Source organism: Bos mutus, chromosome 10 (genome assembly GCF_027580195.1).
Source record: "Bos mutus isolate GX-2022 chromosome 10, NWIPB_WYAK_1.1, whole genome shotgun sequence".
In the NCBI taxonomy this organism is placed as follows: domain Eukaryota; kingdom Metazoa; phylum Chordata; class Mammalia; order Artiodactyla; family Bovidae; genus Bos; species Bos mutus.
In genome coordinates, this window is record NC_091626.1 from 35,877,764 (window position 1) to 35,890,685 (window position 12,922).

General features: G+C 44.2%; 1 protein-coding gene across 2 annotated transcripts; it reads left to right on the top strand.

The window, feature by feature from the left end:
- The first annotated feature begins 320 nt into the window (after window positions 1-320).
- SIX4 (SIX homeobox 4) lies at window positions 321-12,642 on the top strand. Of its 2 annotated transcripts, XM_070377756.1 has the most exons (4): window positions 321-405; window positions 618-1,465; window positions 4,196-4,884; window positions 8,282-12,642. In XM_070377756.1, exons 1-4 carry the CDS (start codon window positions 403-405, stop codon window positions 9,076-9,078), a joined length of 2,337 nt encoding a protein of 778 aa, XP_070233857.1. In that variant the 5' UTR covers window positions 321-402; the 3' UTR covers window positions 9,079-12,642. The 2 variants fall into 2 exon arrangements, with proteins under 2 accessions (XP_070233857.1, XP_070233856.1); XM_070377755.1 differs by lacking the exon at window positions 321-405 and having other exon boundaries at window positions 509-1,465.
- The last annotated feature ends 280 nt before the right edge of the window (window positions 12,643-12,922 follow it).

Here is a 12,922-nt window from a genome sequence, read left to right on the forward strand (position 1 = left end):
TAAGAATCTAGCATCCAGACCTTGAGGTCACACGATTAGTATTCCCATTGGAATCGTAGGGACTCTCTTTCAAAGAGTCTTCTGTCCAGTTTTCAGGCCACGTTAGGCACGTTCCCGCCCAGAAGCAGGGCCTGAAAAGAATGTCGGTGTTTTCCTTCAGGTATAGGTGCCTGGGGGTCAAGGGAGAGGGAACTGCAAGGGGTGGAGTGGGAGGCGGGTGATAGACAGGGATAGAAACTGTGTCTCCTCCTCCCTCTGAATGCGAAATAGCCAATGAGGTGGCGCGGCCGAGCCGGCCCGGCCGCCAGTGCCATATAGTATGCAGCAACCGGAGGAGTCACGTTGGGGGAACAGCAGAAAGCAGCTATCCTTTTACACTACTTTGCTCTAGCAGCTATCTTAATGGTGACTGCGTGGCCGGGGGGAAACCTGATCGGCCAGATCCAGCCGAAACCAGGAGGGAGGGAGTGGGCTTTCCGGAGGGGGGGAGGGGGGAGGGAGACGAAGAAGGAGGAGTAAGAGAGGGGAAAAGAAAGAGGAAAAGAGTGCGAGGGAGTGAGGGAGGGAGGAAAATAAACAACAACAAAAAAATGTCCTCTTCCTCCCCCACCGGGCAGATTGCAAGTGCGGCGGACATCAAGCAGGAGAATGGGATGGAAAGCGCCTCGGAGGGGCAGGAGGCGCCCCGAGAAGTGGCGGGGGGCGCGGCGGCGGCGGCGGGGCTGAGCCCCCCGGCTCCAGCCCCTTTCCCCCTGGAGCCGGGGGACGCCGCGGCTGCCGCCGCCAGGGTGAGCGGAGAGGAAGGGGCAGTGGCTGCAGTGGCGGCGGCGGCCGGGGCGGCGGTGGATCAGGTACAACTCCACTCGGAACTTCTGGGCAGGCACCACCACGCCGCGGCCGCCGCCGCGCAGACCCCACTGGCCTTCTCGCCAGACCATGTCGCCTGCGTGTGCGAGGCGCTGCAGCAGGGGGGCAACCTGGACCGCCTGGCCCGGTTCCTGTGGTCCCTGCCCCAGAGCGACCTGCTACGTGGCAACGAGAGCCTGCTGAAGGCGCGAGCGCTGGTGGCCTTCCACCAGGGCATCTACCCCGAGCTCTACAGCATCCTCGAGAGCCACAGCTTCGAGTCGGCTAACCACCCGCTGCTGCAGCAGCTCTGGTACAAGGCGCGCTACACCGAGGCCGAGCGAGCCCGCGGCCGGCCGCTGGGCGCGGTGGACAAGTACCGGCTACGCAGGAAATTCCCCCTGCCCCGCACCATCTGGGACGGCGAGGAGACGGTGTATTGTTTCAAGGAGAAGTCGCGCAACGCGCTCAAGGAGCTCTACAAGCAGAATCGCTACCCTTCGCCGGCCGAGAAGCGGCACCTGGCCAAGATCACCGGCCTCTCCCTCACCCAGGTCAGCAACTGGTTCAAGAACCGCCGGCAGCGCGATCGGAACCCCTCCGAGACCCAGTCCAAAAGGTGAGCGCCAACTTCCTCCTCCTCCCCCTTCCTCTCCCCCACCCCCTTCCCAGCTTTCTTTTCCTCCAAGTGCTCGCAAACATGGCGCTTACCTTCCCCACCAGCCTGGTCCGGCTGCCCACCTCTCCCCGCCCCCCACCTCTCTCCCCGGCCCGGGGCGCGGGGCGGGGGGTGGGGGGGCGAGGGGCGGGGGAACCTCTCTCCTTACCCTCCCCCACCTCCCCCCAGAAGTTTCTGGTCGCCCGCCTAGGTCTCAGTCCCCGCCCCCACCTCGGCTGGCCACTACTGCCCGGCTTCCCACCCCCATCCCGCCGGCTTTGAAGTTGCCACTCTCTCTCCGGTTCTGTCCGGGCGAAGGAGCGTGTGTAGGCGCCGGAACGGTAGTTCTCCTGTCCGCCCGAGGCCCACGGAGGTTGCCACCGCCGGGCCCGGTCTGCGCCTCAGAGGGGTCACGCCAGCCCAGCGCGCGCGCGCGCTCCCCGGACCCCCAGGGTTCGGCCGGCTGGGGCCCGCGTTGGAGGTGGCCGTGGCCGTTCTGGAAGGAGAACGGGGCGGGGGTGGGGGGGGGAGGGCTGGCGGCGCAGAAGCGGGTCTGGGGGTGTCGAGGTTTTATGTGACAGAGTTAATCATTCACCCTGCCCTCGCTGGTTCCCTTCGCGGCCGCGGCAACTGTGGGGTGTTGGTGCGGCTCGGCTCTGCGGTGTTTTGAAACCTGATTCTGAACTCCTTCGGATCGGATTTCAGCGCCTCGGGGGTGGTGGGGCTGCGGGACTGCTTCCTTGGCCCCGGACAACTGCGTGTCTCCTTCCTGGCGTGGTGATGGGGGGTAGAGGCAGGCTGGCACCGGGCGGGAGGCAGGAAAGAAGTGGGGGCGCTATCCACTCCGCACCTCTCTGAGCGCCCACCCTGGCGGGTTTGAACTTTTTGACTGCCAGGTATTTATTTTTTCCCAACTGGTAGAAAATACCGGGTTTTCCGCCTGTTTGGTACGTCCTCCTGAGTCAGACACCTAGTCTGAGAGTCTCTGTGTTGTATTGTTGGACGAAGTGTAAAGCCAACCCCGCGGGGACAGGAGAGAAAGAATCCAAAAAGCAGCTCGTAGGCTCTGCTGTAGGGCGGAATCTGGGAGCCGGGGAGCCCGGCCCGGCCGGGAGAAGGTGATCGCCCGGCGCATTCCAGAGCCCGCTGTGGGCCGCTCCTGCCCTGCGCTCCCGCGGGGCCGGGAGCTACGAGCCACGGCTCCGGCATTCCTCGCCCCAGGCAGGGAGGAAGGCTCGGTGTCCGAGCCCGGCCTGGCGGTAACCAAAACAAAACGCGCCCCGCGACCGGCGTGCACCCCGACCTACGTGCACCCCTCCGCAGACTTGCGGGGCGACCCGGAGGAGGCCCCTTGGTAACTCCACGCCACCTGCCCCCGCTCCTGCTTGAGGCAGCGGATCCCATCGCCTACGGAATCTGCAGGCCAGGTCTAGGGGGTGGGAGCGGCGCGCAGTCCAGCTGCCCTGCAGCCTCCACTCCCCGGCGCGTTCCCCGGGTCTCCTCCGCCACGCTCAGCCTGCTTCTCTCCCTACTCCACACCCCCGCCCCCGGCCCAGTTGCCTGGTTGAGGCCCCTCTCCGGATCTACCTCCCACCCGCACCCCCGGTGAGTCACCCTCGCAGACGGCGACGGCGGCTCAGCCTCAGCTCGTAAATCAAAGCGCTTTCTGCGCTCCTGGCCCCGCAGCCCAAAGCCCGAGTAATCCCCTCCCCAAGGCATGAAAGCGAACCGACTGCTGGGCACTGCAGGGATGTCGGATCTTCTACTGGGCCAAGTCCCGCCGCGCTCCAAACGGCCGCTGTTCTACGCCCCCCGTCCCCAACCCCCACCCCCCCAGCATCAGACCAAATGGGAAACCCCCACCACTACCATTCCCTGGATTTGGTATTTCCCCCCAAATCGGAGAGGTGAGGAACACAGTCTGGTCTGCAACGGAGCAGAAGAACTGAGGGTACTGGGGAAGGGGTCTGATAGGTACAAGGCCACTGAGTGACCCACATCCTTTCCCTCCCACCTCCCCAGGGCACTGGCTGGTGTTCGTTAAATAGGCCCTTATGGCATCCTTTGGATTCAAAGGCGACTGCACATAACAGTTCTGAAACAGCCACTTTGTTGAATGAAACAGTTGTCAATCTGGTGGAGTAGAAGTTTGGGAGCAGGTGAGAATATGATCTCTCGTTAACTAACTGGCAAACAAAAGCCAGTATTTCCCATCTCCTGCTCCTTTGACAGTTTCATTTACCTCCAAAACCACCCTAATCTGAATTGGTTTGAAGGGAAGGGAAAGAGTTCCTAAAGCAAGATGATTGACCACCCTTTTGATGAGTTTTTTCCTATGGTATAGGTAGAAGCATTTTTAACAGTAAGAAATAATTTCAGGGCTACCCAAAAAAAAAAAGTATACAATTCTGTAAATCCTGTTAGCTGAATTTACATCTTTCAGATCTCTGGGCGTTCTCTGAATTTATTATTAGTAAAGGTGACTGAGATAGGAGAATTCCTCTTCCTAGATACCCTGGTCAAAATCTGCTGAAATCCCTCATAGCTAAAACAAGACTAAAAGATTTTCTGCTGTGCTTTCCTTAGACACAGCTTTTAATGGGGTTCGAGGCTGGTTTTACAAACAGTTGGCGCTATGTACCTTGTCATGCCCCTGACTTTCTGAACGTCTTGATTTCCTCCTCTGTACAGTGAGTCAGATGGCAATCCTAGCACTGAAGATGAATCCAGCAAGGGTCATGAAGACTTGTCTCCTCATCAACTCTCCGGTTCATCCGATGGTGTCACCAACCTCAGCCTTTCCAGTCACCTGGAGCCAGTATATATGCAACAAATTGGAAATGCTAAAATATCGTTAAGCTCCTCTGGAGTTTTATTGAACGGAAGTTTGGTACCTGCAAGTACTTCACCTGTCTTCCTTAATGGTAATTCTTTCATTCAGGGACCCAATGGAGTTATCCTTAATGGATTAAGTGTGGGAAATACACAGACAGTATCTTTGAACCCACCAAAAATGGCATCAAACATTATGAGCAATGGTATATCCATGACTGACATACTGGGGTCTACCTCCCAGGACGTGAAGGAATTCAAAGTTCTCCAGAGCTCTTCAGCTAACTCAGCAGCCACCACCTCCTATAGCCCCAGTGCTCCCGTGTCGTTCCCAGGGCTGATACCCAGTGCCGAGGTGAAAAGAGAAGGTATTCAAACAGTGGCTTCCCAGGATGGAGGCTCTGTGGTGACTTTTACCACACCAGTGCAAATTAACCAGTATGGCATCGTCCAGATCCCCAATTCTGGAGCAAACAGCCAGTTCCTTAATGGGAGCATTGGATTCTCTCCACTGCAGCTGCCTCCTGTTTCAGTGGCAGCTTCACAAGGTAAAAGTCTTATTTGGTACCATAATGCATCAGTGAATGTTTTAGCCAGCTGCTGTAAATGACGCATTTGGTGAGAGCTATAGATTGCTATTAGTCTTCGGGTACCTTACTGGCTGCTACGGCTGCTACGGCTGCTACGGCTGCAGAATAGTCTTAATTTGTTTCTCCTCCTTCACAACATCCATGTAATATCCAGCTTGCTTGGTTCCCTGGCATCCTGGGGGTGGGCTTTTATTTTCCCAACAACTGAATGGAAAAATACAGTTCACAGTGAGTCCTGCCAGTTCTACAATTATAGAAATATGCTAAGTCAATTAGTACTTACACAGTAACCCATTGCTTGATATTTTAAGATTAAAAATTAATAATATTGCTAAGAACACAAAATGAGCCAAGCAGTTGGTAAGAATGTGTACACTTCACCTAAGCATCATTTATCTGAGCAAAAGGTGTTTTAGAAGAGCAAGCTAAAAAGACTGGATCATTTGTGTTCGATTCATGTTCCTCCTATAAGTAAGATTAACAGACCTAAAGGAAAAACAGAGGAATATATGATTGTTTGTTCTGCATGTATACTAGCCTCTTAAATGTGTGGGTTTCTTTATGAAGGCAACTGTAAGCCTTATTTTATGTTTCTGGCTTTACCAAGACATCTCCTAAAGAAAGCACTGAGATGAAATTTGGAGGACCTGAGCCTGATACGCCAGTTCTTCAGCGACTTTAAGCAAATCTGGAGAGCTTTGTGTTACTGTTTTTCTATAGAAACAGGAATGGTTGGAATGGAGGTTGAAGAGCCCCCTGACTTCAGAAGTAGGAGGTGTTAGTGCATATTTTGCCTTTGTGGAAGCAAATCTGAAAGTCCAAATTTTTACCGAAACAAAAATAAGAAACTTTGCCTTAAAGATCAGCTTCCTGTAAAATGTTTTTATTAAAAAAAAATCAATTTATTCAATCTCTTTTTTTCTACAACTATGGTCTACTTCAGTTTGTTCGAGGTACTGATGGAAATATTGTTGTGCAGTGAATTCCATTCTGCACATTTGTTTCTCTTTGGGTAAAATGGCAGTATAGTAACACACAACAGTCCTTCAGCATGCTATTTATTTCTTCATTGTTCCAGGCTATAGAAAAGATTACGCTAAGTCACTATCCAACACAGGGCAGAAATAGTCAAGCCACAGAGAAAGCCAAAGTGCTTAGTTGTATAATACTTTAATATGGATCTAACCCTTTTTCTCTCTTTAGGAAATTTCCAAATAGTAGATAACATTTTAAAGACAACAGATTTGAGCAGAAAAGCATGGTGTATACATTGGGGAAGAGAAAGGCAGGAATACTTCTCATACATAATCTAAAGAAGTGCTGCCATGGAAAATTATTACAGACTAATAGTTAATTCTTACAATGGGACATTCAGTATGAATAAGAACAGCATTTTCAGTTAAAATAGCTAAGATCAAATGACAGAACTGTCAATCCTTAGACTTGTCTGGGTGAATTGAAGACATAAGTTTAACCAGATGGGTCCAGGAAGCAACATTCTCTTAGAGTAATTGTGTATTGCAGTTCTCAGTAAAGTATTTGGGGAGTCAGTCTTTCTCATAGATACCATGCCTTTCTTACAAATGGCTAGACAAGGTAGATTATCTTTCTGTAGTTGAAATTTACATAGAAAAGCAGAATTTCTACATTTTACTCACTTTATAATCTAAGAAGATAAGCCCTTTTTTTAATATCACTATAAAATTATACTTTGTAGATCATTTCACAGCTGGGTTTTTTAAATTGATTTTGAAATTATTCAATTTCTAATTCAATTGCAACTGTACTTAAATATCAAGCTTTAGATCATATCGGCTTTTACCCTTCACGTATGTATTTCATAATATAAAAACTTTGAGAAACATTATTTTACTTATATGCAATAGCAGTTTGAGAAAATGTCTCATCTCTTATGTTATATATGGCCCTATCCAAAAATAACAAATAACTTTGTTCACATATACACTGGCAAATAATTTCACAAACACGCGACAAAGTAAACATCTATTTCAGATGTCTTTTACTGCAATTTAGTAGCCAACAAGAATTTTAAAGCCTTTTTCGTTTGTTTGACCTAAAACAAAGATTTATGTTAGAAAAGAGCTGAAACATGCATAGAAATGTTTTTCTTAAGTTCAAATAAAGTTTTCATTTTTTGTTTGTTTAAAGACATGCCTTTGCATTTAGGGTGCTTAAAAATGTTAGGAAGACATACATATATTTATGACATTTATCAATATAGGTGGCAACATAATCACAATTATTCTAGTAATTTAAGGAGGGAAATGTTTTAGGTGAATTACCTTTAACTTTGAACTGTTTTCTCAAAATAATATTTACTTTAACATTGGAGTATTTTCTCAAAATAATGAAGAGTATCTACTGCACATCTAATTCAAGATCAAGGTAAACTTCCCATTTGAATTATTCTGTCACAAAACTCCCCTAGGCCCACCTTTCCTTAAATGGCAAGATAATTGCCATTTTCCCCCATACCTAGGTGAAGGCTCAGAGGAAAAGGGTATTATCTGATGGTGGGAGTTTGTAAAGGGGGGTGGGGGGCAGGTTGTCTTCATCTGCATTGTCTTAAATTAGCTGATTTGAACATCTCAGCTTTCTGCTTATATTTCTTTTTCTACTTCTGGTCTCTGCAGAACGTTATAATGAGAGTCTCAAAAGATAGAAACCCTTTTTAAAAGCATTAGCTTTAGTTCTAATGCTGTTGGATCTGTATTTTTAAAAGCACATTTCATTATTATCATTAATTCTATCACTACAATACTGAAAATTCAGAACTAGTACAACAAAAAGAAAGAAAAATCTATTGAATGTTTTGTTGACATTACTTTATGGTTAGTTTGGTGAAAGATTGCAACTTGTCTGTACAGGTTTATATGGTTAACTTTAAGCCCCAGGGTAACTCATTTTTGTGGTATTTTTTACATTTCCATTTATATTTTATGTCAGTTACTGAGCTTGTCATGAACAAAGGCATTCTCTTTTGCATTTGTTTTCTAGTTCTAACTGGCAGAGCTAGCAATAACTATTTAACTAACTGAGAGATAACAAGTCTTAGCAATACTGAGCCAGAAAACTGAAATTAGAACTTGGAAAAGATTTTTTTTCACATTTGATTTCTAAGCCAGTAGTTCTTGCTCCTGCTTCGTCACCAGAATTACTCAAGGAGTTAAAAATATACCTGCTCTGGGACTTACTGAGTCAGACTCTCAGGAGCAGAGCCTGGAAATCTGTAGTTGTAAGTGCTCAAGAAAAATCATGTGCGTAAAAAAGTAACTTTTTTCTTTCCTTATCAGTTCCATCAATGATAAGCTGTACTTTTTTTTTTTTTTTTTAGGTAATATTTCAGTAAATTCAAGCACTTCAGATGGGAGCACATTTACAAGTGAGTCTGCCACAGTCCAACAAGGAAAGGTTTTCTTGAGCTCTCTTGCTCCCAGTGCAGTGGTATACACTGTTCCTAATTCAGGCCAGACTATAGGATCTGTTAAACAGGAGGGCGTGGAGAGGAGCCTGGTGTTTTCTCAGTTGATGCCTGTCAATCAGAATGCACAAGTAAATGCAAACCTATCTTCTGAAAGTATCTCCGGAAGTGGCCTCCACCCACTGTCCTCCTCATTAGTTAATGTATCCCCAACTCACAACTTCTCCCTGACTTCCCCAACCCTACTAAATCCCACTGAGCTAAACCCTGACATTGCTGATAGCCAGCCAATGTCTGCACCTGTGGCAAGCAAATCTACTGTGACGTCAGTCAACAACACTAACTATGCAACTCTTCAGAACTGCTCCCTTATTTCTGGTCAAGATCTACTATCAGTACCCATGACCCAGGCTGCCCTTGGGGAAATAGTTCCCACGGGTGAAGACCAGGTGGGTCACCCCTCCCCAACAGTACACCAGGATTTTGTCAGAGAACATCATTTAGTTATGCAATCAGTAGCTAACATAAAAGAAAATTTCTTAACAAATTCTGAGAGCAAGACAACAAGCAACTTAATGATGCTGGACTCCAAATCCAAGTATGTCCTAGACAGCATGGTGGAGACTGTCTGTGAAGACCTGGAAACAGACAAGAAAGAGCTTGCCAAGCTCCAGACTGTCCAATTGGATGAAGATATGCAAGACTTGTAAACTTAATTTCCTTTTTTTTCCCCCTGGCATCAGCAGGCAAATCTTTTCATGAAGACTTGAGGACATAAAGCATTTTCCCATTTGAAGGGAAACATTAGTTTTGCAAGTAAATGCATTCAAGAGACCTTGGATTGATCTGCATGAAGATCACAGTTAAATATGCTGAAGATCACAGTTAAATATGCAGGAGTAGAACTGCATTACTATAGCCTTTTGGTTCTCTTTTCAATAGATGGAGACAGACATGAGAGATGAAATGTATCAAGAAGTCAAAGTGTATCGTTTGGTTGACTTAATTCTAAGGTCAAATGGAACTTGGTAGTTTTTTAAATTAAAAATGTATACACTTAAGGTAGAAAATTAAATATCACTACAGAACATTAGAAACAATACAGTTCTTTTTGTTTACTTTTACTCCATGGGCATTGGTAAGGTTAAAAAGCATAAGTGGTACTTCATACAATTCGAAGGATATATTTTTGAATATATGAATTCTGTTTTTCAGCATTTTTGTGAAAGTCTTGCTTTGTCTCTATACAATTCCAAATGTGACTGCTAATAGTTTAGTTGGCTGAGAAAGTTCACAACTCCACTAAGAAAACTGAAACAAGCTTCAGTATGAGTGTAAATATATTAGTCCTATAAGCAAGGATTTGGGTAATTACAGTGAATTTTATTTATGCTGTATATGTTTCTCATACTTCAGACACTATGAACTGAAAAAAATGTTTTGGTACTGTTTAATTTATTTTTATTGTTTGAACAGGAAGTGAACAGTTATTTCCAACAAAGTTTTACTTTTTGTAGGATTTTAAAAGTAATGATTTTTATCAGAAGTCTATTAAGGTCAATATTAATAACACTGAAACAGGAAATCTAACTCCCATTATTGGAATTTTGGTACTTTTTTTCACATTCTTGTTCTTTATTTAGCAACTCTCTTATTCATTTAAATATATTTTCTATAGAATTCTACGTGCCTTTTTACCTTGTGGCCTTTTTATTCTTATTAAGGTACAGAAGTGTCAACAGAAGCACTGATGACTTTTTTCTACTATCCAACAGGGTTACTTTCACAGAATTGCTTTAAATCTGAAGAACTTAAGTTTCACTTAATGTTTTATGATGCAAATGGTTGAACAACTAATTATTGTTGATAACGTTTCATTAAAAGTAACAATTACAGACTACCAACAAAACCAATTCTGGAGGCTATGAAAACAACCATTTTAAAGTAAGGAAAGAGTTTGTATCTTCTAATGAGCAGAATTATGTCTTGTTGAAACTTGGTTCTATTTTGAATCGGTTGTTGCATTATGACGTATGACTGTTGTTTGCACTATGTTATCGCATCTTCTTTAAATCTTTTGGGGGTTTCTGTAAGCAGCTTGTTTGATAATGCTGTGAGCTGTGGTTATACAGTTGTTATCAAGACTCTGAAGAGAAGATGTAATAATACAAATACATTTGTGTAGTGAGTAAAGTCTCTGGTCTCTGTAAAGCAAGAAAAGTGAGGAAATTATCTCTTCAGAGATGACCGAAAGTTGTAGAACATGAAGATGTCATCACATCTTGCTTTCTTTAAGATCGGAACAAAGGGTCCACTCTAGATCTCTGCATGCTCGTCAGTCCAGCATGTTGAGTAAGGGCCATAGAGGATTTCACTTTTGTTGTTATTGCAAATGGAACTTGCAGGCATACATGAAGAGCCCTTTGAAGAATTCCTCCCCCATCATATTTTTTCTCCTCCATCATTTTGATAACGAACTTAGATCTCATTTTTTAATGGAATTAGTGAATGTTCCTAAACTGCTGAAATTACATGTTTTTTGTTTTGTTTTACAATGTCAGGCATTTTAGAGTTCTCTTCCACTCCACCACTACTTATACAGCTTGTTTGTTTCTTTGGGTGTGTGCTGATCATGTTACTGAGATTAATTACATGGTTCTATAGTGTAGTTTACATAAAAATGATGTTTTCCACTTGATTGCTGCAGATATCAAGAGTTTGTTAATTTTAAAATACCCATCCAGTAAGAAAGATGGGAAAGTTTAAAAAGTTATATATGTTATACATATATAACTAGAAAAGTTTTATATTGTCTTCCAAAAATATAATAAGCCTCTCTTTTATTCACAGTTCTTCCTATTTTCTACCTTAAGAAAGAAAAAAGATAGCACAAAACTTAAGACTTACCTAGGAAACCTATTCATACTCTAACATTATGTAATTATACCCCTACAATTACTCCAGGTAGCTACACAATATACCAGGTAAGAATCAATGCACATTATAAAGAACTTACTGTTCTTTTCTGTTCTTTCAGTAAAATAAGGGCCAGTTTGTATGAAGCCCATATATATGTGAATGAAATAAGATAAACCCCATGATCTTCCTGCACAGAATTGCAAATATTTTTTGCATTGCTAAGGGCCAGACTCAGAACCCTTGGCAGAATTTCTCTCCTACATAAACCAATGCTTAAAGATGCTGCAAATGACCCTCTAATGATCACCAAAGAGGAATCAGAATAGGGGTAAACAACTCTCCTTCAAACCCCAACCCCTGCTGCTGGCTGCGGGATTTTCAATGTGAGCCTCTCTATGCACTCTTATCAGTCAGAATATGGCGTTTAGCTCTTAGTTACATCCAATAAAGGACAATCTATTGTTTAATAAAGAGAACATGCGTTTGTCCCTCAGTCAAGCAAGAGCCACCTGTGTTGTACTGCTTTGTAGCTCACGTGTATCCATAGTAATGAAAAGACTGAATCGTACACGTTTCATTGCCTTTCTTGTGTTATGAAAGGCAAGTAGATGTTATAGCCATAGATAAAATTCATAGTTAAATTGCACACAGACCTTCAATCTCCCTGTATATGCCCTTGCGTCTTGCATGTTCAAAGCTAGATTATCGGGTAGGCGTTGCAGCCTGCTCGACTACATGTTAGACAAGTGTGCGTTAGTATATAACCAGAAGTTCTTCATTGTTTAAAATGTTTTTGACAGATCATCTCATCATAAAAATATAAATAATTCAGGAAGGCTGTGGGGAAAAGAACTACATTTTACAGAAGATGTTTTAAAAGTCTTCCTAGAACTTAGATAATAGAGCGTAACAGTTATTTTGTATCTAATTGATACATTTCATGTTAATTTCTTATTACCACCTTACATTTTATTAATCAAAATTATATAGCATGTGACTTTTGGCTTTCAGGGTTCTCAAAAATTTTTATTCTTTTGTTGCATGTACTGTATGTTTAGAGACAACCAGTTATATACTCAATATGGTTTTACTGTGCCTTACGCAAAGAGAAAATCTTTACCGAATGTATATCGTGGGGTGGGTAACGGAGTCTCTACTGCACTGTCAGGTGATGGCACACGGAGCGCGTCCCAGAACATTTCTGTGCTTAATTACCCAACCAAAGATCTAAAGTATGTATGTTGTACTGTAATAGGGGTTTATGCCTGGACAATTAAGTGTTTTATTTGTTTTCTGAAATGATGTGAACTTATTTTTCTAAACACTATGCTAAATAAACTTTATATTTATACATACATTATGTTGAAAAGTTGTTTATCCCTGGGAAAGCAGAGAAGAGTAAGGAAAAGAAAGAACAAAAAATCCACACACATTTCATAGGCTGGCAAGGATAAGGATAAGAAGAGTCATTTTGGGAAAATAATCTCTGTTGACCTTTACACAAAATTACCCAGTTCACTTAATTGTGCTGCATCCTCCTTCAAGCCAAGAAATGTGTCTTACTCATTTGGGTGTCCCAAATCTGAATCTGATACCCTCTAAGGTTTAGTGAAGTTAATTGAAAGGTTCAAGGAC

Coding starts and splice junctions, on each gene's coding strand:
- SIX4 (XM_070377755.1), top strand. CDS start 591: ATGTCCTCTTCCTCCCCCACCGGGCAGATTGCAAGTGCGGCGGACATC. Junction 1,466..4,195: donor TCCGAGACCCAGTCCAAAAG/GTGAGCGCCAAC, acceptor TCCTCTGTACAG/TGAGTCAGATGGCAATCCTA. Junction 4,885..8,281: donor TTCAGTGGCAGCTTCACAAG/GTAAAAGTCTTA, acceptor TTTTTTTTTTAG/GTAATATTTCAGTAAATTCA.